This window comes from Dama dama, chromosome 19, assembly GCF_033118175.1.
Source record: "Dama dama isolate Ldn47 chromosome 19, ASM3311817v1, whole genome shotgun sequence".
Lineage (NCBI taxonomy): Eukaryota > Metazoa > Chordata > Mammalia > Artiodactyla > Cervidae > Dama > Dama dama.
This window is the reverse complement of record NC_083699.1, coordinates 75,403,883-75,431,421: the sequence shown is the minus strand read 5'-3', so window position 1 is coordinate 75,431,421 and position 27,539 is coordinate 75,403,883. Positions and strand designations below refer to the sequence as shown.

The 27,539-nt window shown below is 49.6% G+C and overlaps 1 protein-coding gene across 2 annotated transcripts in view; it reads left to right on the top strand.

Annotated features, from left to right (window-relative positions):
- The first annotated feature begins 476 nt into the window (after positions 1-476).
- ABCG1 (ATP binding cassette subfamily G member 1) overlaps positions 477-27,539 on the top strand; it is a 68,583-nt gene continuing 41,520 nt past the window's right edge. For both annotated transcript variants that reach the window (XM_061167531.1, XM_061167530.1), the window contains exons 1-2: positions 477-596; positions 7,277-7,511. In XM_061167531.1, coding sequence (XP_061023514.1) covers positions 555-596; positions 7,277-7,511 — 277 coding nt within the window. In that variant the 5' untranslated portion in view covers positions 477-554. The remainder of the gene's footprint in view (positions 597-7,276; positions 7,512-27,539) is intronic.

Below are 27,539 nucleotides of genomic sequence, written 5' to 3'. Positions count from 1 at the left end.
GAGGTGCCCAACAACGGGAAAAAAGAGAGAAAGAGAGAAGTTCCTTTACCCTCCCCCTCCCCGCCCCACCCCCCGTACACCCTGCAAACTGAGGTGGTAGTCCTGACAGGGACCCCCCGCTGACAGTCGGGGGCCCAGGGTCTCTGGCCCAGCCCCCGTGAGTTTCGGAACTTGAAGACGCGGGGTCTGCGGAGGATCCTCTGCACCTGCCGGGCCAGGGGCTCGGGCAGCCAGTGGAGCCGGTAGGCAGAGAACTGGGCCAGCCGCGCCCCCGCAGAAGCAAAACAAGAGCACGCGCACCTGTCGGCTCCGCCCCACCCCCGCGCGCCGGCCAATCGCTGGTAGAGGGCGGGGCCGTGTGGGCGGGTCATGGGCGGGGCCGGAGTGGGCGAGTCGTGGGCGGGGCCGGGGCCCCAGAGCAGTAGAGCCGGAGCCCGAGCCCGCGCGGCGCGCAGGAGCCGAGCCGGTGCGAGCGCAGCCTCGTGCCCGCCGCCCGTCCCCGCCGCCAGCAGCCTTGTCCCCGCCGCCGCCGCCGCCGCCGCCGCCCCCGGGGCATGGCCTGTCTGATGGCCACTTTCTCGGTCGGCACCGCCATGGTGAGTGAGCGCATCCGTTGTCCCCGGGGCTGGGTTCTGTTCTCCCGGAGAATAAGAAACGCACAAAGACCTGCACCTTGACACCTGCCCGTGAGCCCCGGGGGAGGCGCTCGACTCACATCGCCCCCCGCCCTGGCCGCCTGACGCCTCAGGATGCTGCTTGCAACCGAGGACGCGGGGAAGGCGGAGGGCCAGGGGACGGAGGGAGGGAAGGAGGAGGTCCCACAACTGGACAGATGGCCTTGACCTCGTCCGCCTCTGGGTGCCCGGCCTGGGGACCCATAGCATACTGGGGCGGGGCGGCAGCCTGGGCCAGAGGAAAAGGGGGTCCCATCCCTCTGCCCGCGCGCGTGGCGGGAGCCTGAGGAGCAGGCTGCTCTCCGGAGCGCCGGCACTGTCTAGGGGAACAAAGGAGAGAGGTGGTCGAGAGCCTGGGCTGCCCTTTCGCCCCTGGGGATAGCCTCTCCCGGACCTGCTCAGGAGGGGGCGGCGGGCGGAGTTACGGGGAGGCAGGTGAGGGGCTAGCCTGGGTACCTCCGGTCACATTTCTCTACCCTGGAGAGAGACTGGGGTGGAGACAAAGGCGCTCATCTCACTCTTACCAAGGGTGCCAGCTCCGTAGGGGTACCACCAGGTGCAGGAGAATTCTTTGCTAGACACTTACAGTAAGTGCTGTTTCTATAGGTGGTCAGTGCTGTTTCTATAAAGGTCTTCTTGCCCCTTTAAAACAGCTCCATAAACTCAAGTTAGAAAAAAAGAAAAACAAACTAACTGTTGTCTCACCCATCCCAGGGCCTTTCATTTCTATGCCCAGCACACCGGCAGTGCAGTGAGGTACTTCTGGACTGATTTCAGGTCATCTAAAGTAGATAGAATAAAGTATTCCGTATTCCAAGCCATCTCGCCCTCCCCCTACCAACCCCCCAAGCATCCCTCTTCTGTCCTTTGTCTGTGTGTTTACTATCCTGCTAGTCACTTCCCATGAGCTGTAACCCCACCGTGCACAGCACGCACCGGTTTCTTCCCCACCCTTTGCCTTTATTTCATTTTTAGCATCCTGTATTTGAAGTCAGCAGGGTTCCGCAGGATTTGACCGACAGTTACCTCTTGCCTTGAGCGAAAGAAAAAAAAAAGTAGCCGGGTTTCTGCGCATGCTCTGCTCTGACAACTGCATCCTATGATTCCAAACAGGTTACTGTAGAACATACCCAGCCTCGCCAGCTCATTATATAATGATTTTGTGTAAACGGAGAGAATGGGGCCGCGGACACATTGAGGAGGTTGGCAGAGCAGGAAAGAGCCAGGGGCAGGGGGATCCACAAGCCAGGTCCCATCTCTGGAAGGTCTCTGCCTTTATGACCTAGCTTCTTATATATGACAGGGATCCCCAAATGAAAAAGGCAGCCCCCTCATGACGTTTGCTTTTATCTGCTTGAATGTTTGGGTAACACTTGACCATTTTTCATTTGCACTTGCTCATTTCTTTGGGATTCCAGAATGATGGTGGGAATGGGAAATGAAGGAGATTATTGTTGTTAGTTGTGGATAAAGGAAGTTTCAGGTCTTGGAGGTGCCTGGTAACTAACTCTTGAAGCCCATTCAAAGCTGCAAAAGTGCCTTATACATGTGAGACAATAGTGAATCAGAATGTTTTAAGGTAGAGATGTTTTTGCCAAGATTTCCTGAATGTTACCTTACGGTTTGATGCCGCACCAGAACTTAGGTGTTTCTTTCATGTGAGGCTGAGCTCACTTTTTTCAGAGAATGTTGTTTTGTGCGAAAATCATTCTCCCTGAAAACCTTGTGCTTTTTTTAATTTAAAATTTCAACCCAAGTCATAAACAGAGCCCTAGAGACATTCCCAGGGCCCTAAACTTTCCTCTAGGGTCCAGCCCAGGGCTGACTGCCAGGTGTGAATCTAGAGAAGGTGCCTTGGAGGATGGGAAAACCACCCACCCATGTTCACGAGTCCCTGAGCTGGGCTGGGTGGGGCAAGCAAGACTCCCAATGGAATTGGCATTTGGGGCTGTTGGAAGCCAGGTTTTGGAGACGATGAGGTTGGCACTCTGAGTGACCGTATCAGTGACACCTACCCTTTGCTTAATTAAGGGCTTGACGCTTGGGTTCTTTTCCCTAGGCAGTGCTCTTGAGGGTGCTGGACCTAGTTTTCCTTTTTTTGTGCTCAAGGTTCCAGTGTGGGGGTGGGGTCTGCCCTCCAAATGCAGGGTTCACTCGTCTAGGTGCACACTGTAGCTGGCAGCAGGGAGAGAAGTGGGGGAGAGTGCATGCCAATACCTGGAGCCTGTGAGTTCCTCTTTCCTTTCCTTCCCAAGATGCTGTAAAAAGATGCTGAAAAGTTTCTGTCTCCAACTGGGCTTCCCTGAGTAAAGAGAGTGAACCAGCGTCACTGTGGTCTGGGGTGGGGGTGGGGCTTGCTGACTGTTAGAGACCCTCCCCAGCTGAATAGGTATCTCGATGTGCAAGGAAATCAGCGGCCAAGAAAAAATTCTTACCAACAGCAAGCAGAAACAGTTCAAATGGGTCTCCTTGGCACTCAACACCTGTGAATGGACTCGCTATTATTTATCGTTTACTATGCGGCACAAATTGTGTGGAGGGAGAGGGCAAAGACAATGCTTCGGTAAGATAGAGAAGCATACAATGAAAGGGAACCAATGGGGAGGGAAGATATATTTGTTTCATTTTTAATGAGCTCCAGAGGCTAAGGACAAGCTAGCTGTAACCTACATCCTCGGCGGCTCTCATCTGAGGATGTGTTTGAAGAGAGCTGGTCTGTTTCGGAGTGACAGCCACTACCTCCCATCAGACAGGAATGCAGGATTTTATTAATTGGACACCCGTTGGAAAGACGGGTGATGGTATGCACTGCTTTGGTTGCTTTGGAAGGTGGGCTTGTACGGTTTCCCCAGTCTCTTGTGGCTTTGCCTGTGATGGACAGGGGCTGGGATGGCCTAGGGACCACTGCAATTTGCCTATAGAAAGCCAAGCGGTAGTCCATCGTGGTTAGGGACGCTGCCTGTGGGAGCACCCTGAAGGAACTGGCCCCCAGTGGCCTCGCCTTAGCTGTGGGGCCTCAGGCTCTGTGAAATGGAGTGGAAAAGGGTATGCCCCCTGTCGAGCTGTGGAGACAGAAGGGGAGTAATCTATGCAGCCTGGAGTGTAATGGGCACATTGTCGTGCATTACTGAATGAATAGTCGCTATTGCTCATAATCGTTTATCTACCACACGGGAGGCATAATAATTCAAAACTTTATATAGGAAGTTTGGGCCTCTGGCTTCTCTTTTTCAGTTCCAAATCAGTTTACTCACCCAGCTTTGTCCCACCGGCCCATCCATCTGTCTCCCTCCCCACTGCCCCAGCTGGTGGAGGTCACTCACTCCCACCACCCCCCTACTGCCCGGGCTCCGGCTCCCTGTGGACTTACTCGGCTACTTGCTACTTCCTCCTTGACATCCCTCTGCGGCCCACAGAGACCTCCAGATACAGCGCAAATCCCTTAACAAGCTTGGCAAGCCCTCCACCGAGTGGACCCGGTGAGCCTCTCTAGTCCCATCTTGTTCCAGAAGCCCTTTCCCCCACCCCGAATCAGCGCTCCTGCCCCTGAGTTTCCCGTCTCCAGGTGCTTTGCCCTCTCATGCTGCCCAGCCTGTGCATCTGCTGTTCCCTCGTAGGGAAGGTCATGAAGCAACACCTCTCCTCCACTTCCCCTTGCTAAGCCCAGCTCACAGTTTATTTCCTCGGAAGCACCGTGTGTCCCACACCCCAAGGCCCACGCTACACTGGGTGACCCCTGCGGGTCCCAGTAGCATCTCCTCCTAGCCCTGGACCCTTGTATTGAAATTCTTTGGGGCCCAGTCTTGACCCTGAGCTTGCTGAGGCCACAGGCCGTGTCTGGCCGGCTGACTGCTGATCCCCAGGGCTTTATCTGAGCTAAGAGTGACAGAGGGAGGGCGTAGATAAGCTTGGAGTCTAGAGGGGGAAATCAGACCCCCGTCATGCTCCACGTTGGCATCTGCTCCAGTTGGGAGGAGGGTGGCGTAATGGCTGCTCATCCCCGTGTTGTGTGGGCTTCATCAGCTCTGCGAGACCTGACCTGTCTCTGAGCTTCCTCAGGATGGCCCACCTTGGCGGGAGGGGGAAGGAGGCCACGCCCTGGGGAGGGGCTGCTGGAAACTCCTGGTCCCTAACTGAACACAAAATGATTGGCCACCCAGGCTTTAGAGCCTCAGGACGCGATGCAGACATCTCACCTTTCAAGGTGGGGGGTGATGACGGACTTTGGGGACCAGGCCTGGAGCTAACTGCCCTGCCCATTGGTCTCTCCACTACCCCATGCATGCGGACGTGCGTGCTCAGTCGCATGGGACCTTTTGCGACCATGGACTGTAGCCCGCTAGGCTCCTCTGTCCATGGGATTCTCCAGGCAAGAATACAGGAGTGCGTTGCCAAGCCCTCCTCCAGGGGATCTTCCTGACCCAGGGATTGAACCCCTTTTCCTGCGTCTGTCTCCTGCACTGCAGGAGGATTCTTTACCGCTAAGTCTTGCCCCAGCCCCCAAGCCCTTCCACTATCCCACCCCCGGCCAAAGCCAGGATTGGTGCTTCCAGGACTCCTGTGGAGTCAAACTGGGTTATAACTCGGGGAAAGAAGCTCCTGTTCCCGGAAGGGCAGGACAGGTGGCACAGGGATGGCATTTGGGTGGCACAAGGATGGCACGCTGGAGTTGAAGGTGAGCATTGCACTGCTGGGTCAAAGGCAAGCTCGTGCAGAACTGGGGCAGGGTCTCTGTTGTTCCTTCAAGGGGCCCCGTCACTGAAGGCGCTGGGCCTGCGCGGTTGCGGAAGCCCAGCAGCGCCCTCCTGGGCGCAGGAGGGGCTCCTTCACAGCCCAGGCTCTGAGGAGGCCCGTTGTCAGGCTGACACAAACCCGATTGTGTGGGGGATGCACAAACCCACTCATGTTTGCGTTTGAAGCACTTCACGTGCTCGGTGCCAGCGGCAAAGCAAGATTAATTTTGTCAAGAGTTTTACTCTACACTTTAATTTTTATCCACAGAATGTTACAGTCAATGAACTAAGTTCTGGTGCAGTAAAGCTTTCCAGAGGTGGGAGATGCCTGGGAGGTGTGTGTGTGTGTGTGTGTGTGTTATGTGTCTTTTTCTTAAACAGCAAAACAACATTTTTAAGCATCATAAGAGCCAGAAACCCCTGTGGTCACATCTCCCCATTCCCTTACTCCTGCTTTAAAAATCTGAAACCTCCAAATCCTCTGATATTTCAGGGGGCCCTTAAAATCAATGATGGAAATAATGTCAGATGATTAAGGATGCAGTCACTGTACACACGGGAGGTCATTCTAATGGGGAGAGGGCTTGTTTTGGTCACTAGAGTTGCTGGGGTTTGTAAGAATGTTTATTGATGATCCACTTTCTGGTTTTGTTTTAGATTTTTTATTAGAAACAATAATGATCAGAAAGCCATCAACTTGAAAGAAATACTCCACAAACCTATGGAAAAATAACAGTGTGATATATTCCTATTTAGAACAAATAGCAGTATGTCAGGGGCTACCCAGCCTTACAGCCATCAGAAGGGCCTGAATTATCAAAGATGGTCATCCAGATCACACTAGATCAGGCGGACTGCCTTCAACAGTATGGAGGTGTATCACTGGAGGCCCATGCTTCTGGCACGGGGGAATGTTCTCTCTCGATTCAAGAGACAGCTAGAAAAAGCACAGCACATTATTTGTCCACCCCAGGGTTCTTCTGTGTTTTGGAGGTGCCTGAAGCGTATTGATTTGTTCAGCATTGCCAAGCCATTAGAAAGGATATTCCTTTCTCTGCATAAATACTTTTGGTTCTTGGGTCATCTGTTCAGTGGACTCCCAGTGGAAGCCTGAAAGGCCAGTGGAGCTACGTATTAGGTATCCTGATGATGCAGTGGAAGAGGCACCCGTTTTTATGGATGACTCATATTCTGGGATCCCTTCTGCCCCTCACTTGATTGTAGAGCTCAGAGCAAGTTCCTTAAAATAGTCTGTGCTTCAGTTTCCTTGTCTGTATCACAGAGAAAAAAAATCAAGCTTCCCAACACTTCAGAGCTATTATGAAGAGACAGTGAGAGAGGAGAGTTGTAGGGGGTTTGGAAAATTTATAAGGAAAACACAAAGACCAACTCCCGGTGGTCCAAGCGATACCATTGCTCTTGAGAAATGTGTATGAGGTTATACCAGGGAGGTACTGAGCGAGATCATCATAAAGCTTTCTCAACTGTGCATTTCTTAGCAGTCTCACTCATTTTTGTTGGGTTTTTAACAAGTGGACTGTAAGTAGGTAGTTTTTTAGGGTGGCTGATGTTTCATTCTTTGAGAAAACTGGTGTATTTATTTTGGTTTTGTGATTAGATGTTATGGTTGCTAAATAAGACAGTAGATCAGTTTCATAGTTTATCTTTAGCATATTTACAGTGGTAGAAGAAGTGAGGGCTGGAGAGAGGGAATTCCTCTAGGGGAGCACCCGTCCTGTGCTGCTGAGGGCACGGTGGAGGGTGAGGAGTGTTGACAGATGGCGCCGACCGATGGACGGCTCTGTCCTTGTGGGCCTCGCCGTGATGTAGCTGACACCCGCTCTCGGCGCTTCTCTCCTGCCTGTCTAGAACGGCTCTTCAGGGATGACCGAGCCCAAGTCAGTGTGCGTCTCCGTGGATGAGGTAGTCTTCGGCAACAGGGACGCCATGGAGAAGGAGCTGCTGAACGGACATCTGAAGAAAGAGGACAACAATCTCACAGAAGCCCAGCGCCTCTCCTCCCTGCCTCGGAGAGCGGCAGTGAACATTGAGTTCAAGGATCTCTCCTACTCTGTCCCAGAAGGCCCCTGGTGGAGGAAGAGAGGTAGGGAGCGAAGCTGCTGGGAGCCTTTGGATGGTGGGCGGAGCCTTCGCGGTGGGCGGAGCCTTGAAGGAATCAGGTGGTCTGGGAAAATCTGGGTCTGGAAGGTGGGGGACTGTCTCTTTCCACTCCGGCTCTGCTGTGGCCAATCTGCCTAATTGCTTTATGTCTGAGTTTTTACTTATCTATGATATGAACAGATCAGATTAGATGACTCGAGAGACACAGTGTTTTTGTTCTTGTCTTTTTAATTGAAGTGTAGTTGATTTACAATGTTGTGTTAGTTTCCGGTGTACAGAAAGTGAGTCAGTTTACACACACACACACACACACACACACACACACACACACACACACACACACACTTTTATAGCTTCTTTTCCATTAAAGGTTATTGCAAGATATTGACTATTGAATATTGTGCTACACAATAGGTCCTTGTTGTTTATCCATTTTATACAGCGTGGTGTGTATCTGTTAACTCCAAACTCCTAATTTATCCCTCCCCTTCTCCCTCTGGTAACCACAAGATTGCTTTCTGTGTCTGTGAGTCACACAATAGTTCTTAACCTCTGATATGATCACAAAGTTTGACCAACGTTCCTGTGTGCTGGCTTCCAGTCTGAACATGGAGGGTTCTCTTTACTGGGTGCTGTTAATGGTAGTCTTTCAAGATGGGACTTTTTTATTTTTTTGGTTTCAGAGAAAAATGGAAACCAGGTGTTTCCTCCCATGCTTGAAGTGTTGAAAAGTAACCAGTGACCTAGGGTAACCTCTCTGGAAACCAGTTGTGTATGTTTACAGATCTTGAAAGGATCAGGGGGGTGTTGGTGGGCTAGCCATAAACATAGAAGAGTCAAGGGAGCGGGTGACACTTCAGAGATCTTGGGAGACGTGCACACACAGGAGTTTGACACTGCCCTTTTGATTCTTGCTGGGGATTGACAACTGCTGGTATTTTGAGTTTTCTTAGAAATGGAGATGCTCCTTTGCTAGCTCTTGATTTTCAGAGTATAAAGTTGATGCCTCCCTGGGCTGGTATTTCTTTTTCTTCAAGCCTGACTGACTTCTTCCCATGAAATTCACTCCTCATCCACCTCAGCTCTGTGTACCCACCCTATGTCCATCTTTGGAGGCAGGGGAGGGAGGTGACTGGGAGAGGACATGTTAGATGTCACCCAAAAATGATGGTCTTTAGTTTCTAACGAAACATTTAAAACAACTGGAAAATCATGAGGAGTTTGGAACAAAGTGATTCTGATGCCTTCTAAATGTTCATATTGTTTAAACTTTTTAACTTAATCTAGACTCTATCCTTCTTCCTTTATGAAGAAGACCCACCAAGACTCACTTTTTTTTTTTTTTTAACTTCCCTCTCTTGCCTTCATTTTGTTTCCTACTGCCTTGAAGCGAATCTGTTGAGACGGTTGGTGTGGCACCCCAGAATTCCTTGGAACCATGGTTTTAGACCCTTGATTGACAGATCCTTGGGACCTTGGAGCCAAGTTGACTGTGGGATGACTGTGTGTCTGTTACCACAACCAGGAACAGATCCCAAACAGATACTATCAGCAGCTGATAGTATCTGAGTGATCTGAGACTTATATTTTCAGGGTGTGCCAGCCTGTTTCATTAACAAAGAAATTCTGTGAGAGGCTCAGGAGCCTATTTGTTGAGCCTCTTGAAATTTCAACATAAGTTTCCAGCTTTTTCCTTCTCCACTTGAACAAAGAATTTTATTGAAAAAATGCACTAAGTGACTAGGAGGGCATCGTGAGGTTTTGACCTGATCTGTCTCTATAGATAAATGGTAGCAAACCTGTGGGAGACATAAACAGGTTTCTCTCCACATGTTATGTGTGGCCTTAGAAATGTGATCATGATGTTAGAAGTGCTTAGATGGGTATTTTTCAAATGGAGACAACTTGCAATGCAGAAATGCTGACATTTGAAAACAGAGGCAGAATTTTGGTTTGAAATCCAACCTGGCAGGTGTTCACTTGGGGCTCTGGCAGGTGAAGAATATCATTTCCTGGCCAGATGTGTGGCTTGCCCACACTATAGTCTCTACTTGTTAGAACTGGTCATGCTGATTGTCAACGGAAATGGCCTCTTAATTAGTGAGGGAGAGGCCACCAAGGTGCATGGCCAGTGGCCTACTAGGAAGCCTTGCCCAGGTGGCTTCCGGGTAGACACTTGCCCTGAAGTAACCTCTGTGTGGGCTTGGGATGGGGGGCTGGGTGGAGGAGTAGGGTGTGGGCCCCAGGGACCTGCCTGTGAGTCAGAGATGGTTAGGGCCGGAGTGGAAGGCAGGCTGATGTGTCCAGGTTGCTGGTTTCTCAAGCAGCGAGGCCTGACTTCTCCATCTGGCTTCCTCCTTGGCCTCTGCAGCACCGGCCCTGCCCTCCTTCCCTGCGCTCCATCATTTCCTTTGTTCTTGTTGCCCCGGTGATTTATCACTCCCGCACACCCGGAGGCTGGGGGGTACCTGTCCACCTTCTCACCAAATACAGAGGAAGCAGCATGTTCAGGACTTGCTCTGAGCCTCAGCTTCAGGGACAGGCCGGAGACTGGACGGTGGTTTCAGACTCAGTGATCCGGGTTGGTGCCCAGGCCACGCCTGGTGCAGGGCCTCGGAGTGCCAGGGTCCCTGCGGCCACAGGGCAGCGGTGCTCTTCTCCAGACTCAGCGCCCACGAGGCCCGCTCTGCTGCTGCCCATCCAGCTGGCCAGCATCTCCCCTTTCTCTTGGTGGCAGCTTTATATTTGGCGTCACCTCTGTGTGATGTGTGATGCCAGGTGTCATGCCGAGTGCAACTGACTGTTGCGGCAAGAGCTTTTGCGCTTTCTTCTCTCACCATGTTCTCTGTTTTTCTGTCTGTACTGAGTTGTTTGTTTATTAAAATTCAATGTTATGTGCCGAGCTCACTATAAGGATCACAGCGGGGCTGAACGCAGCGCACCATGGAGGGGAGAGGTGTGTCTGAAAGGAAAATGAGAGTTGTGGGTTGAGAGGGTGATGTGTTTCAGGACTGCCTGGTTGTATAGTGAGTGAAGGACACAGGAGCCTGAAGGCTGGGGTGATCGCTCAAAGTCAGAGCCAGCACCCACTCGGCCTTGGATTCCTGTCCAGGCTTCTTCCCCTCACACAGACACTGGTCCACTCAAGTAAACTCCAGGAAAGCCTCCCCCGACCCCCATCCCAGAACAAGGTGCTATACACTAACTCAACACAGAATGCTGTGGCAAAGTCTGTCATTGGCGTTAGAATAATATCACAAGCTCCTAAACAATTATTTTAAAGAAGATGGAAAAAGGAAGCTTCATAACCCTTAGTGGAAAGGATGTGAGTGACTCCATGTTTAAGAAGGCGATGCCAGCACTGGTTCTTTACAATTCTTGAGTTTCATGATTGCCAGGCACTGGCTGTGGCCTTTAAGAAACATCTTGTATTTTCAATTGTAGGTACATTTTCACTATATGATTAATGATGTCTTTAGAGGAAAATGTGGATCGTGTAATAGATTCCTAGTAGAGAACGTAATTGTGAAAGGAACTGTTCCCAAGAGAAAAGAGTGCCCCCTGGGGAGGATCTCACTGACTTCTGATATAGTAATGACTTTCCCTCAAGGAATTCCTCTTGGAGCCAGAGTTGATGGGACAGATGACTGGGAACAATTTGGACTTTGGTATCATAACATTAACTAGTCACGTGAACTATTGTGTTGAGGGACGTAGGGAAACGTCTAGTTTAATTGTCCTCACTTACCCCAGTGTGACTTAAATTTGAAAGTAGCTTTTGCTTTGTGGAAGCTAGGCACTGCGTTGGTGTTGGTAACATTTAGGACTCCATATCTATATGGAGTGCTGGGCTGACAACAGAACCACCATGACATGGGTGTGTTTCACCCCTTTTTACAAAACCACTAAGGGTTGCCTTGACTGTTACTTCTGGTTTATTTTGCCTTTAATAGGCCTGCCTGGATGTCAGTCACCTCTGCCTTCCACAGGGATCCATAAAGAGGCTTCCTAATCTCTTGGAGAGACTTGGCTGTCCTGTCCTCTCCCCAGGGAGGTGAGGCTGGTGTGCCTGACGTGCTTTGCACAAACAGGTGACTTGATTTTTAGAAATGAAATACACCTCCCCAGATTACCTGTGGGTTGAGAACAAAAGTAATCCTAGCTGGGGCCTTAGAGAGTCTTCTTTCCTCTTCCTCAGCCCGGCTGGGGTCTCAACACGCTAACACTCCAATGGAATGGGACAGCACCTCCTACTCGGAAACCAGACCCTCCAGCCTCATCCTTGCCAAATGCCAGGATAGAGTTAAACATTCTGGGCAGCCCCACATCAGATTATCCATATTGGTTTCCTTCTGAGCCATAAAAATGCATCTGAATGCCCTTCTCAAATTCAAGTTTGCTTTCTCTTAATTTCTACGGCTGTTTCACAAGGCCTGCAATGACAGGCTGGCTAAAATGAGTAGAAGGTGCCATTAAAATCCCTTTCAGCAATTCCATTAAGGGGAAGACTGGATTCCATCCCAGCACTGGGTGACTTGATCCAACTGGTGGGGACATGTATGGGGAGGAAGGCCAGTGAAAGGAGGACTGTAGAAATTCCAGAGCAGCGAGGGGGCTCTAGGGGGTGGGCTGTTCAGGTGTGAAGGCAGGCTTATGCTCCTCTAGCATGAATGAATTACTTTTTAAAAAATTAATCTTTACTGGAATATAGTTGCTTTACTATGCTGTATTAATTTCCACTGTACAGCAAAGTGAATCGGCCATACATAAATTACTTTCATCTTCTATGGAACTGTCATGCAAAGGCAAGCTTTCTTTGGGGTGCAAAGTAAAGGCTTCTGATACTCTGCCTTTGTTTTTGAGGCGGTGGCTGGTCTTATGGTGCAGTGTAGCAAATCTAGACCTTGCTTACAAGGGCTCCCTGCTTGATGCTGGGGTGTTGACATGGGGAGCCCAGTGACCCCAGGTCACCTTGGTGAATGGAGACAGCTGGAGCACTCCCATGCCCCCTCCGGGGCCAGTTGCCAGGTTCTCTGTGGCTCCCTGGGACAGGCCACTGGCTCAGGCCCCTTTGATGATGAGGTCTTCTGGAACAGTTCTGAATCTCTGCCTTATAGGTTCCAAAAGAGGCTTTGAAAAACTATAGAGGATGGGCCGACTCTCCTGACAGATGGATGTAGTATGACCATGTATAAAAACAAAAGAGTTTGCTAGCTTACAGGAAGAACTTGAACATTCAAAGGGTCTAGGCACCCTTTCTGTAACTCTCTTGGGACATGCTGCATGGAGGTCAAACCATCACTAACGGGGACCTGGAATCAGGGGTGCATGATTCATGTGTAGTCTGATCAGGCTTGACAGCCCCCACAGACATAGCACAGGTGACCCTGCTGACATTGGCTTTGAGGTCTCCTCTTCTCTTTCATGCCCATATCAGGCCACCCCAGTCACCTTCCAGTTGGCAGGACCCACTAACACGCTGCCATTTTTCTAAAGAGTGTGCCTGGTCTGGAGCCATCTGGCCTCTTCAGTGTGACCTTGCAGGACTGTGCTCTGCTCAGTGGGGGGTTGGTGTCACTGTGTCACTTTTTGAGTACATTCTTGTGATACTCATCTTCCCCTGCTGGGTAGGTACCCTCCTGCCTTCCTTTAACACCCTCAAGTATGCTCATGTCTTTAAAACTTCATATGCTGGAACTAACATCTCGTATAAACCAGAACTGAATCCATCAAGGCCAAGATATAACCCAAGGTGACATTCTGCTGAACATAAAACCCTTTCTTTTGTCTATAAACTGGTAGAAGAAAATGTTTAGTAACCACACACCTACTTGTTTTGAGTTCAGTTCTAGAACCAACAGATTTGCTTATTTAAGGAACAAAGGCAACTACATGGGTCAGATTAAAAACATTTGGAAAGACTGACCTGAACAAAACAAGGAGTTTTTAGGATGGAGGTACATCTTTTATAAAACCCTCCCTGATGGAGTTCCAAAACCTCTATAGAAAACTTACCTTCAAATAAAATATCTCTAATACTAGGTGGTTTTGCCCATAATTTGCAAAAAGGCATCAGGAGGAGTTTTCAGAGTCTAGGATGGAGGCTGGTGTGCCTGCCGGGACTTAACCTGACCCACAGCCCTTAGTTTTACTTCTCACTTGGTCAGCTGTGTCTGTTGTTAGTCTTCTTTGTGCTTGACTTCAAGACTGCAATTATGTCCAATGGAGACCTATATTTACAGCCTGAATCTTGGAGCCCACAGGAGCCTGGAAGCTCCCTCCTCTGACCTCTCACCCATGGAGCAATCTTTCTTGTTCCATCCTGACAGCAACCAGGGCCTGGCACCCATGTTTGCACAACTCTCATTCTTAGAATTCTGTCTGTGGAGCTGAAATCTCAACTCGAGTAATGTTCATTTGTTGATCCAAGTTCTGCTTTTCGAAACTGCAGAAATGTGCTCACAAACTGGGAGGGAAAAAGCCTATGTACAAGCCAGATGACTTAGGCTCCAGGGCTATCTGGAAAGGAGGGAATGAAAAGCATGTGGCTGGTAGAGGAGATGAAGCTGGAGCCCTGCTCTGGGAGAAGTTAGCACAGTGGCACTCTTGGGGGCAGGGCATCGAGCAGGAGCCTCTGCTGGAATGCTCGGTGGTGAACTGATAAGGGTGGGGATAAACGGAAAAACAGAACCTGAGTCACTCTGTTTCTTTTACTGTCATCAGACAAGCTGATGCACTCAGACAAAAAGTCCCTCGCCTTGATATCTCCTCTGCCTATCTTGAAAGTGAACCTTATTTAGCAGGAGTTTAATGGGATTTCTCAGTTATTTCTTCCCTCCCACTTTTTGGGGAGAAGTGTTTTTTTTTTTTTTTTTATTAAAAATAACTTTTCTAAACAAATGCTGTTTGCTTTAGCATATTGTCTCTGTTAGGTGCTCACGGGAAAGCCACAGAGCATCATTGTCAGTGTGGACCTAACCCGGGAGGAAAGGAGGCTTAGAAGGAGGCAGATGTCAGATTCAGGCCTAGACCGCGAATCTTACTAACCACCAGCCTCTCCACGAGCTCCGAGCTCCACTGAGAACCCTCCTCCCCTGTCATTTCGCAGGTCCACATAAGATGAGCTGTTTTTCTCACCTTTCTCTGCCCATGACAAACACAACCCCAGACCCGGTGGCAGCAAAGGTGCCACCGAAGGCCTCCCCACCTCCTGGGGAAGAGACCCCCAGATTTCCTTCATGGGCTGGGCTGGGCTGGGGGCGGTTGTGGTCACCACCCTGATTAAGGACCCCGTTGATCCTGTTTCCTCCAGGATGGGGTTCTCGGGCCACCCGTCCTTCACCTTGACCTTTCTTCCAAGGGCGACCAGACTGGCTTGTCTCCAAGAAGCGAATTCATTGGGGCCAATCCCAAATCCTGCAACCCCCTCTCCCTATTCCACACCCCTTCCCCGGCGTCCCCGCCCAGGGCCAGCTCTGGGGAAAGCGAGAGCCTGGCCGGCCCGCCAACAGGACTCTTGCCCGGCCTTTAAAAATGGAGTAAAACCCCTTGTCTTCTCCGCAGGGGCGGATGCTGACTCTGCAGGCCTGGGGCCCTGTGTGACGTTTGCACTGTCCCTGCCAAGCGGCAGGGACACACCTGCTTGCAAACGTAGATATGGTTGAGGGTCCGGCGGAGGTTGCCTGGTGGTTTTCGTGCACGTCGGGAACCCTATATTCTGAATGGTTGGAAGAAAAGGGCACTGGCCGGTTCCTCACGCGCGCACTTGCTTAGGTGCAGGCTGAGCAGGGGCGCTCCGCTGCGCATGCGCAAAGGCCACCTGGCGCCGCCGCCGCCGCCGCCACCCGCGCCGGGGTTACTACCGGTCAACGCTCGCGGGTAACCTCGGGCGGCGCTGCGCCTGGCTGCCCGCCCGGCGCTGTAGCTAAGCGGTAGCTGTTGCTAAGCGCGAACAGAGGATGCCAAGCTGCTAGGTCCGGATGCTGCGGCCTCTCTGAGCGGACCGGCCGTCCTCCCCACACCCTGCCCTGTGCACATCGGATGCCGGGCCTGAGTACCACACGGCTCCAGACCAAATCCGACCAACACCTGGGCCCAGAAAATTAGAGAATCTTTCCAGTCGCCTAATTTTACCCTGGAGACGTCACTAACATGCTTCTGATGAATGGAGCTCCTTTTTACCCATGATTATTACTTTGATGACTGTTTAAGCATAGGTGGGAGACTTCACTGGGATAGAAATAGCACATAGATATTTACAAAGACCATTTGAGGGAAAATGGCTGGCTTCCTTGTGTAGTGTCTTCCTCCTCGAAGCTTTCCTCAGAATGGGGAAGCTTCATGAATTTTCCGGATTTCTGTTGAAAGTGGAAGGTAGGGCCACGAGGCCAGATGCACGTGTTTCCTGTGAGACAGCCACATCCGAATCCTTGTGAATCATTCTTGTTTTGCTTTGTTTTAGATTCACCCTGTAGGTGAGACAGTGAGAAGCAGGGCCTCCTGCTTTGGGCTGGGCAGACTGAGCAGTCAGCGTTTAAAAATGAGCAGGGTGGTTCTTGGAATCCTGGGGTTCCCCTTAGGAATCCGAGGGGCAGATGGAGTAAGGGGGCTGGAATCCAGAGTGTCAGCTGCCAGGCTGCTGCTCCCCACTCCCTAGTGACTCACTTCCACCCTGGGTGGGTTTGTGAGGCTCGGAGAAACAGCAGCTGAACTTTACGTGTGCTTCCTGGAGCATACACGTGTACATTGTGTGTGAATCCATTCATGTGATCGTAAATATAAACATGATTTACAAGTCGGGCTCCATTCCAGCACCTCGAAGGCCAGAGATGCCTTGGTAGAAGCAGACGGGCCATGCTTTGCCCCTCCTTGAGGACCAGGGTCTTCCCTGGACACCTGGCCAGTTTGGCTCCTCTGTGCTGAGCTTAGGTGAGTTATGAAACATTCAGGGCTTCCCGGGTGGTGATAATGGTAAAGAATCTGACTGCGAATGCAGGAGACTAAAGAGATGTGGGTTTGATTCCCAGGTTGGGAAGATCTCCTAGAGAAGGGCTTGGCAACCTGCTCCAGTGTTCTTGGCTGGAAAATTCCATGGGCAGAGGAGCCTGGCGGGCTGCAGTCCACGGGGCTGCACAGAGACTGCACACACACACACACACACACACACACACACACACGAAACATTCAGCACCATCATTTATATGGTTCTTGACCAAACACAAGGAGATGGGGAGTTAAAAACTCTTCTCATAGCTTTGGGTTTTACTTGGTTGGTTGTTTGATTTTGTGATTGTAGAGTTGACATTTTTGTAAACCTACCTAGAGAGTGTAGTTCTCAAGCACCAAGACTTGCTGACCTGAAGGTAGGATACAGGAATCAGAAATGGTGGTGAGTAGTTGTTATGCACTAAATTCTTTCTTATGGTTTCCTGAGGTGCTGCTGGTGAGGTGTGTGGAAAACCTTTGGAAAAAGAAAGAAGTGCACATCTATGATAGCTGAGTTGTTCCCTCATTATAAACAATAATAGGGCTTATTGCCAACACAAGAACAGATTATGTCCAAAAGCTGGTTGAAAAGTGGAGAGCCCTTATATTTAGTTTCACATTTCCCATTAAGACCTGCAAAGAAGCTTGTGGGTTTCCTATTTCTAAAGACCTGCATATCTGCCTGTCCAGAAAATGGTTCTATCCTAAATGATATGAGAGGGCAGGCTGTCTAGTCATGGGCTTCTGCTCTGACTGGCAGCCACAGGGGCATTGGTGGGGAGCCCAGTCTCTGTGTGGCCACACATGACCAGCGCATAAATGCTGCTCTTGGGTTTGCAGATATTTAACGTGAAATCCCATTGGCTGTAATTTTGTGGAAAAGGCATTTTCCTTCCTTTAGAGTAATTTTGAGTTAATGTGTAATAAGAAGAAAGTTAAGGTGAACTGAATTATTATTTATTACATAGGGCTTCAGTTCAGTTCAATTGTTCAGTCATGTCCAACTCTTTGCAACCCCATGGACTGAAACATGCTAGGCTATCACCAACACCTAGAGCTTGCTCAAACTCATGTACATCGAGTCAGTGATGCATTCCAACCATCTCATCCTCTGTCATCCCCTTCTCCTCCTGCCTTCAGTCTTTCACAGCATCAAGATCTTTTCCAATGAGTCAGTTCTTTGAGTCAAGTGGCCAATATATTGGAGCTTCAGCTTCAGCATCAGTCTTTCCAATGAATATTCAAGACTGATTTCCTTTAGGATTGATTGGTTTGATCTCCTTGTAGTCCAAGGGACTCCCAAGAGTCTTCTCCAACACCACAGTTCGAAAGCATCAATTCTTTGGCACTCATCTCTTTTTATGGTCCAACTCTCACATTCATCATTCATACATGACTACTGGAAAAACCATAGCTTTGACAATATGGACCTTTGTCGGCCAAGTAATGTCTCTGCTTTTTAATATGCTGTCTAGGTTGGTCATAGCTTTTCTTCCAAGGAGCAAGTGTCTTTTAATTTCATGGCTGCAGTCACCATCTGCAGTGATTTTGGAGCCCAAGAAAATAAAGTTTGTCACTGTTTCCATTGTTTCCCCATCTATTTGCCATGAAGCGATGGGACCGGATGCCATGATTTTAGTTTTTTGAATGTTGAGTTTTAAGCCATCGTTTTTACTCTTTCACTTTCATCAAGAAGCTGTTTAGTTCCCCTTCGCTTTCTGCCATAAGGGTGGTGTCATCTGCATACCGAGGTTATTGATGTTTTTCCTGGCATTGTTGATTCCAGCTTGTGCTTCATCCAGCCTGGCATTTCGCATGATGTTCTCTGCATACAAGTTAAATAAACAGGGTGACAATATACAGCCTTGATGTACTCCTTTCTCAATTTGAAACTAGTCAGTTGCTCCATGTCTAGTTCTAACTGTTGCTTCTTGACCTGCATACAGATTTCTCAGGAGGCAGGTCAGGTGGTCTGGTATTTCCATCTCTTTTAGAAGTTTCCACAGTTTGTTGTGATCCACACAGTCAAAGGCTTTGGCATAGTAAAACAGAACTGGGTGTTTTTCTGGAACTCTCTTGCTTTTTCTGTGATCCAACGGATGTTGGCAATTTGATCTCTGGTTCCTCTGCCTTTTTAAAATCCAGTTTGAACATCTGGAAGTTCTCAGTTTATGTACTGTTGAAGCCTCACTTGGAGAATTTTGAGCATTAGTTTACTAGTGTGTGAGATGAGTGCAATTGTGCAGTAATTTGAGCATTCTTTGGCATTGCCTTTCTTTGGGATTGATATGAAAACTGACCTTTTCCAGTCCTGTGGCCACTGCTGAGTTTTCCAAATTTGCTGGCATATTGAGTGCAGCTCTTTCACAGCATCATCTTTTAGGATTTGAAATAGCTCAGCTGGAATTCCATCACCTCCACTAGCTTTGTTCATAGTGATGCTTCCTAAGGCCCACTTGACTTTACACTCCTGGATGTCTGGCTCTAGGTGAGACAACACCATCGTGGTTATCTGGGTCATTAAGATCTTTTTTGTATAGTTCTCCTGTGAATTCTTTACACCTCTTCTTAATATCTTCTGTTTCTGTTAGGTCCATACTGTTTCTGTCCTTTATTGTGCCCGGCCCTACGTGGCATGGCTCATGCTTTCATTGAGTTAGACAAGGCTGTGGTCCATGGATCAGTTTGGTTAGTTTTCTGTATTACATGGGGCTTAGTTAAAATTTTCCTTCTTTCTCTCTGTTTGTTTTAATAAATGATTCCCAGTCTAGTGCCTTTTAGTAGCTTGTGCTCAGCAGAGAGGGGGTTGAGGGTGGGAATGTGGCCTCAAGAGTTAGAGTCTGAGTTCAAAACCTACCCTACCCTAGCTGGGCATCTGGATGAGTTACTTAACCTCCTTGTGAAAAGGGATTATTGGTAATAATACCCATCTTATTGAGCCAAATAACTTGATATACGTGAAGCTCTGTGCCCAATGTGTAGTATTTAATAAACAGTAGCTACAGTCTTTGTGAATGCTGCATGTCCTTATGCCTGGAGGAGGGCATGGTAACCCACTCCAGGATTCTTGCCTGGAGAATTCAGAGGCGCCTGGCAGGCTACAGTCCATGGGGTCGCAAAGAATCAGATACGACTGAGTGACTTTCACTTTTTTCACAGTAGTTATGAATGGTATTATATGCTGCTGCTAAGTCGCTTCACTCGTGTCCAACTCTGTGCGACCCGATAGATGGCAGCCCACCAGGCTCCCCCGTCCCTGGGATTCTCTAGGCAAGAACACTGGAGTGGGTTGCCATTTCCTTCTACAATGCATGAAAGTGAAAAGTGAAAGTGAAGTTGCTCAGGTGTCCAACTCTCAGCGACTCCATGGACTGCAGCCCACCAGGCTCCTCCGTCCATGGGATTTTCCAGGCAAGAGTACTGGAGTAGGTTGCCATTGCCTTCTCCGATGGTATTATATAGGAAATAATTAAATAATAGTAGCCTAAGGGTCATAGGATGGATCAGAGTCTTTGTTTATCATCCTAAAAGTAAGCTGGGGGTAAAATTTGAGACTTCAGAAATGAAAAGAGTGAAGACACTGTACAGTTGGTGGATGTCAACTTAACTGAGCGTTTCTTGGGTGTGAGGGAAGAACAGGGAAGCATTCGGGACCTTCCTGAGGTCACGAGGCTGTAAGTCTCGAGTGAGAGAGAGAGTCCAGCCCTGTGTCCCCATCTTGGGCTGTAAGGGCCCCCTAGTTGCCTCCCAGAGGAAGATGGCAGTGGTGTGACCTGCCTCGCCAAGTGGGTCCCCATCACTTTGTCAGGGCTGGTCTCCAGGTCATCAACAGGGAAATCCTGGTTGGAGAAGTGTGAGTGACAAGTTCAGAGTTTCTTCGAGGACCCCAGGATCCTGTCTGGACCCCAGGCTCCTTCTGTTTGTTCTGTGTCCAGTCAAAAGATCCCTTGACCTCCCTGGCCCAGGGGCATTTTTTTTTTTGCCACTTTATTATTTTTTTAATTGAATAATTGTATAGAATTTTGTGGTTTTCTGTCATACATCAACAAGAATCAGCCATAGATGCACCCATGTCCCCTCCCTCCACAACCTCCCTCCCATGTCCCTGCCCATCCCACCCTTCTAAATTGTCACAGAGCCCCTGTTTGAGTTTCCTGAACCACACAGCAAATTCCCATTGGTTATCTATACACTCTAAAGGTTAAATTGTTTACTTCCTGCCTGCTTGTGCCCGGGAGCATTGTTTACACAGAGAATGAGCCAGTGTCATCAGAGAGAAATCTGCTGAGCTTGGAGGCTGAGGGAGCAGAGCCTGCAGCAGGGTTCAGGCCTGGCCCAGATTAAACCTGCTGCATGTCTTTGTGGACAACAGACTGTTGTGACAAGTGGACCCCACACTCACTTGGGCAGGGCAGTGAAGGGTGAATCTGCTGCTCTGGGACTTTGTCAGCATTGCAGGGGTCGGGGGAGCATTGGGGTGGCCACATGGGCAGGCTTTCCAGAGGGACTCGGGGGCCCAGGGGTCTGGACCAGCCAGGAAGGAGCATGTGGATCTCCGGGAGTTTCGTGACTCTGATGCTTGAGGACTTGTTCTGAGAGCCCTGCCCACATTCAGAAGTGCCTGCCTCTTGGAATATGAACTGGACCACTGGCCTGGGCCACTGGCTTCATGAAACCCCGTGCAAAGTGGGCCTTCTTGTTACATGTAACATCAATGAGCTCACCAGGGAATGAAAAGGGGACCCATTAGAGCTGTGTTTCTGGATGGAACTTGAAAATCCATAGGCTTTGGTAATTTTATACTGTTTGGTAAATGATTCCCTTGTATGGAGGATGTCCCACAGTGCTTTGGTCCCTTATCCACAAACTTGCCTTCTGTGGAGAGTACGAAGGAGCCAGATACATTTCTAAGAAACCCTCCTGGTGCTGGGTGTCTACGTGGGCCTGCCCGAGCCCTTCTCTGGGTATTTTGTTTTTAGTGATGCCGATCACCGCAGAATAAGGTCAACATGCCCACCATCCTCTGCAGCAGCTCCAGGGACCAGGCAGGGAACATGGGCGGCCGATGCAGTCACTGACTTGCCCGTCAGTCAGCGCATCTGAAAGGCCTGATTGCCTCTCCTGCACCGTGTCTCCATGGTCTAACAGGCGGCATTGTCTTACTTCGCAGTCCCCATTCTCTTTTTGGCAAAGAACTGGAGCCTTCCTGGTCTCCCAGATGGCAGATTCTGAATTGCAAGGATCATAGTTTTTGAATTTTAAAAATTCTGCTTGGAGCACGCAGGTGTCCTAGTGGTTGGAGTGTGAGCTGGGTGGTGGGAAGCTTTCTTGCCTCTGTGCTGAACAGAGGCCCATTCCCCTGACACAAAACAACCGACTCTGCAGAGAACTTGGAAAACACCTGCTGAGCGCTGTGACCTTTACCCCAGTGCAGCAGTTTCACACGATGGTTGGCCAGAGGCAGAGAAAACCTCAGACTTACTGGAGGAACTTGAGACTTGGAGAAAGTCATCCTGGGAGGGGGAGGGGAAGCCAGCAGCGTGGGCTTCATCATTTCATGACTCGCTAGCGGAAGGTGAACCCTGAGTAAGACGACCCCATGCCTGGCAGGTCCCAGATCCCCCTTCACTGGCCCAGCTCTAACCCCAGATGCCTCCTGCAGTTCAGCCTCATCCCAGGAGCTGAGTGTCAGGAATGTGTCCCCTGGGACTGTCTCTGGGCCTCTTCCATTGAATTGCGGACATCCTGTGCTTTGTACTAGAAGGTGTAGGATGAAGCCAGCTTCAGGATCAAAAAGTCCATAGATGGAAGAACCAAAGGAAACAGGATTTAGGTAAAAGCTTGACGCTTTCCGTTAGTTTGTATAGAAGCCTGATTCATAAGGAAGATGTTGGTTTGGGGGTTTTGTAGTCATAAAAATGATAAAGCCACTGGAAATTGCATTCTTCTCCAGTTGACTTTAGGTGTTCGAGCCAGATAAAGGGAAAAGCTGGTGAGGGCAGCAGGATGTCTTTACTCTGAGTTGCTTCACGAGAGGACTGCTTGGACGGGCTGCTCTCGTGGACACTGGGGCCCTCTTATTTGTGAGTTGGGCCACATATCGTGCAGTCTGGTGCAATGACATGGCCAGCCAGGGGACAGGAGGATGGCAAAGCAGAAGCAAAGATGAGCCCCCCCTCATGGGAGGGAGGCGTGGAGAGGCCCGGGAGGCAGGGGAGAGCTGAACAGGCAGGCGGAGTCCTGTCGAGGCAAGGACGAGAGCGGCTCAGGGCGTAGGAGGCTTGGCAGGTGGGTACTGAGCTCACTGGACAAGCTCTGGGGGAATCCAGGCAATTTGGCAGTTTCCCTGCTCCTGAGTGCCTCCCTTTCTCAAATGCATCTCTGCATCTTGGTGGAGATCTGATGACCAGCAGATGGAGTTCAAGGCGGGGAAAGTGCTGGTGAGACAGACGAGACCCCTTGGCTGAGTCTCTTCTCCATGGAATGGTCCAGAATAAGATCCAGGACGTGGCCCCGAGGGAGGCAGCAGCTCTGGGTGGTGGGGATAGGGCCTGATGGCCAGAAGGCAGACGTCACTGCCCCACCCACCTCTGGGTACCTCACGGGCTCTCCTGTCAGCTCCCAGACTTTCAAGGGGGCGGCACTGAATTTGCCATCCAGGCACTTCAGAGAAATAAAGGTGGGGACTTTTACAGGGGCTGTTATTGAGGGAAAACATAGTCATCAATGGACATAAAATAGCTTTGAAAGGAATTACTGCTATCGAGACAGGTTTCACCTAAAATATTGGCAAAACAATAAAACTGTCCTAATGATTTACCTGCGACTGAATATTTTCATAGATGAAGCTCAGTGCAGTGCAAAGACAGTAAATAGAACTGCTTTGGCTATGAGAAGAATCATCAGTCACAGCTTTTCCTCACTGACATAAAGGGGTGAATGCTGTTCCTTGAGCTTTTGAGTTTCTTCTTCATCAATTTGCCTTGCAGAGAGAAGAAATGACATTTCAATATATAATAGCAGGTGCATATATTAGTGCTTGTATTTATAAATGCATCCTTATGTGATCATATTTATACATGAGTATTTTTTCCAAGTTAGGAAAAGCTATTAAAGATTGCAATGGTCCAGTCTTCTCATGTTATAGTTGAGAAAGCCAAGGTTGAAAGACCTTTAGTTTGAGATAAACCAGCTTTTGAGAACCAGGCCTATTACTGCCATCTCTAAATTTGTATCTTATGTGCATGTATTTATTTTGTTCTGACTGAGATACTGATGATTCTACTGTCAATATTAAAGCCTCATGTAACCATATTAGAATAAGTTAAAAAAAACCAGACAATCAGATGGACCAGCTCAGCCCGTCCACCACAACTACTGAGCCTGTGCTCTGGGGCCCAGCAGCTGCAACTACTTCAGGCCACACACCCAGAGCCAGAGAAGTCACCCCAGTGAGAAGCCTGCACACCATAACTAGAGAGTAGCCCCTGTTTGCCGAAACTAGAGAAGAGAGCCCACGCAGCAACCAAGACCCAGCATAGCCAAAAATAAATAAATAATTAAAAAAATAAAGTGGAGCTGGAGAAGGGGCAATTCCTGGAATACACACATTATGACACATTTATATAAATTCCAAAACCATGTAAAACTTACCAAACTTATTTAAGGATAAATACAAATGTCATACAATAGAGACAAAAATAAGGGGATAGTACAATTCCAGATGGTTGCGATCAGGAGGGACATGACGTGTGTCTTCATTTATTTTTCTTTTTTAAACTTACCAACTTGCCATCTCCGGCAGAGAATTAGGCTGGCAGCCCACTGCTTGGTTTACATTCTGGCCTCCCACCTGTTAGCCTTGGTACCTTAGGAAAGTGATTTTAGCTCTTTGTGCCTCAATTTTCTCTTCTATAAAATGGGGGTATTAAAGTCTGTACCACATAGGGCTGTGGTGATAATCAAACTAATTCATACTCATGGGGCTTTTTTTTTTTTCTCCCATTTATTTTTATTAGTCGGAGGCTAATTACTTTACAATATTGTAGTGGTTTTTGTCATACATTGACATGAATCAGCCATGGATTTACTTGTATTCCCCATCCCGATCCCCACTCCCACCTCCTTCTCCACCCGATTCCTCTGGGTCTTCCCAGTGCACCAGGCCCGAGCACTTGTCTCATGCATCCAGCCTGGGCTGGTGATCTGTTTCACCCTAGATAATATACATGTTTCGATGCTGTTCATGGGGCTTTCTAGGTGGCGTTAGTGGTAAAGAACTCGCCTGCCAATGTAGGAGACATGAAGGGATGTGGGTTCAATCCCTGAGTTGAGAAGCTCCCCTGGAGGAGGGCATGGCAACCCACTCCAGTATTCTTGCCTGGAGAATCCCATGGACAGAAGAGCCTGGAGGGCTACAGTCCATGGAGCCACAAAGAGTTGGACGTGACAGAGCGACTCACACACACGCTTGGATTTTAACTCACTCTAGGGCCAGGGTTGGGGAAGTCAGTGGAGGGAAGTTCACCTCTTGATGTCATCCCATGCCAGGTGGTGGTGGCAGTGAGCGAGGTTCAGGGGCCACTGCTTGGGGGCGGCAGGGGAAGGGGCTTTCTTGCTGGGGCTGCCGCCTGTGTGCTCTGCCTTTTCCAAAGTCCTCACGCGCCTACATGTGACAGTGGCTCTTGGAGACCAAAGTAACCGGACCTGTGAGAAGCAGCAGAAGACGCCCCTAAACCTAGATCCCAGCCTGGGGGCAGCTCGTCCCCAGGGAGTGCGCCTCCTCTGCCCTGAATCAAGGGGCTGCTCCAGCGGGAGATTCAAGGGTTGGCCAGGGCCTGTCAGCCAGGAACATGGGCGAGGAGCCAAGACCCCAGTGTCTGCCAGGGCAGGTGCTCAGAGCAGGTCATAAGACCAGAGCAGGGATGTGCAGGTGCCCATGTGGGGAGAGCACCCTGGCCCCCGTGGAGGGTGGAGAGTAAGCCAGAACCTTACTGGACTCAGCTCAGCAAGGCCTGGGACACAGTTCACTAGTGTTTTGTTGCAGAGCCCCACCTCCACTGAAGAGCCCCGCCCCCCTGATCCACAGTAGGGGGAGAGATTTCCATCTGATGGGACCCACGGGGCAGGTGTAGTGGACACCTCCCGTCTCCAGGCCAGGAGCCCGCGTGGCAGGAGCTGGGCACCGCCCTTGGTGCTGAGGCTTTTCTCGGGAACACGAACAGGAAACTGCATTTCAGTGACTCTGCCAAGTGGCCCCTGACTTGTCTGTCCGCCGAGTGGCTGGGCTTTGAAGGATGGGCAAAGAGCCCTGTGTTGTGGGGTTGCCTTTTAAGTTGGCGCATTTCCCAACCTTGTTGTGGAGTCGGGGTGAGAGGAAGCTATGGGAGGCTCTTTGGGATGCTTGTGGACACAGAGCAGCATTTTGCATGATATTTACTGAAGTGGTAATCGCCCACTGAAATTCAGAACCCATGCGGACAGGAGGGTGAGGGGCTGCTTCTGCTGAGTTTTGGGGCATTGGGATGCTGGGGGGCTGGAGCAGGCAGAATGATAGGGACCCCAAAACAGGAAAGAGATTAGGTTGGTGATGCAGGGAGAGGTTCTGAGGAAACAAGGATGAAAAGCATTGCTGAGCTGTGGTCAGGGGACCACTTTAAGCCTGTTAAAGTCATGCCCTGGGGAAACCGTCCAGAAAACTTGCCGCTTTGTCTGTTGCCCAGTTGACTTCCAGAGTGGAGCGCCTGCTTAAAGCCCAGGGGTCAGTGTTCACAGCCTGACAATTCGAGCAGCTGTTTCGAAGGCAGAATGGACTTCCTGCCATGACACCCACTGGGGTGGCAGATGAAGATGTGCTGTTTGCACAGTTCAGGGATGAGCAGTAATGTCCTCATTTTACAAGTAGTCCCTTCCCCCAGACTCAGAAACTCTCACATGTGGTTAGGTCCATGTGGACATTTTTAGGTCGTTTCCCAGGCGGGGTTCCTGTTATTGTTGTGGGCAAAAGAAGTCCCCTTTTACTTCAGATGGGAAAACAAGAAAGAGGTCTGAGTGGTGGGTGTAGCTTTGCCCCTTAATAAGGAGAAGTATTTAATAAGGAAATCAGTCCTGAATATTCATTGGAAGGACTGATGCTGAAGCTAAAGCTCCAACACTTTGGCCACCTGATGTGAAGAACTGACTCATTGGAAAAGACCCTGATGCTGAGAAAGATTGAAGGCAGGAGGTGAAGGGGGCGACAGAGGATGGAATGGTTGAATGGCATCACCGACTCAATGGACATGAGTTTGAGCAAGCTCCGGGAGTTGGTGATGGGCAGGGAAGCCTGGCGTGCTACATCCCATGGGGTCACAAGGAGTCAGACATGACTGAGCAACTGAACTGAGCTGAAGGAAAAGTGAGGCACTGATGAGCTGGCCCTTGGGCATTAGGGTAAGAAGCAGGCAGGGTTAAGGAGGAAATGTCATCGGTGTCTGGGAACACGGACCTTGTACTTTTTGCCTTGAGCATACTCTCAAAGAGGGAAGAAGAGGGTCTGGAGAACAAGGCAGTCTGTTTTCACCATGAGTCCCTTTGAACCCCAAGACTAGACTGAAGGGGAAGGAAAGGGGGAGGAGTGTAACTGGGCTCCTCTTGTCAATGTTGGCATCTAAAGGAAAGTCATGACCTTGGGTGTAGAAATAGTCCTGCGTGTTGATTTCAGTTTGAGGTTGATGTGATACTTGGAGCTTATTTGGCACCCTTATCAGTGCTTTTGGCATAATTTAAGTCATCAGAAGGATTTTTTTCTTCAGCGTTCTAGCAGGTTTAGAAGCTTGTGAAAAAGATCAGTTCTGCTTTTAGAAGGATAAAAATACTGCAGTGATGGAGAACTGCTTCATGCCTGACAGGCAGATGTGAAGGCCACCCGTCTAGTTTTTAGTCCCTGCCCTGGGGCAGGAGCTCCTCTGCCAGTGGGCTTATGTACTTCCCAACTGTGGAACACAGGCATGTGTGTGTATATGGTATATGTGTGTACATAGTGTGT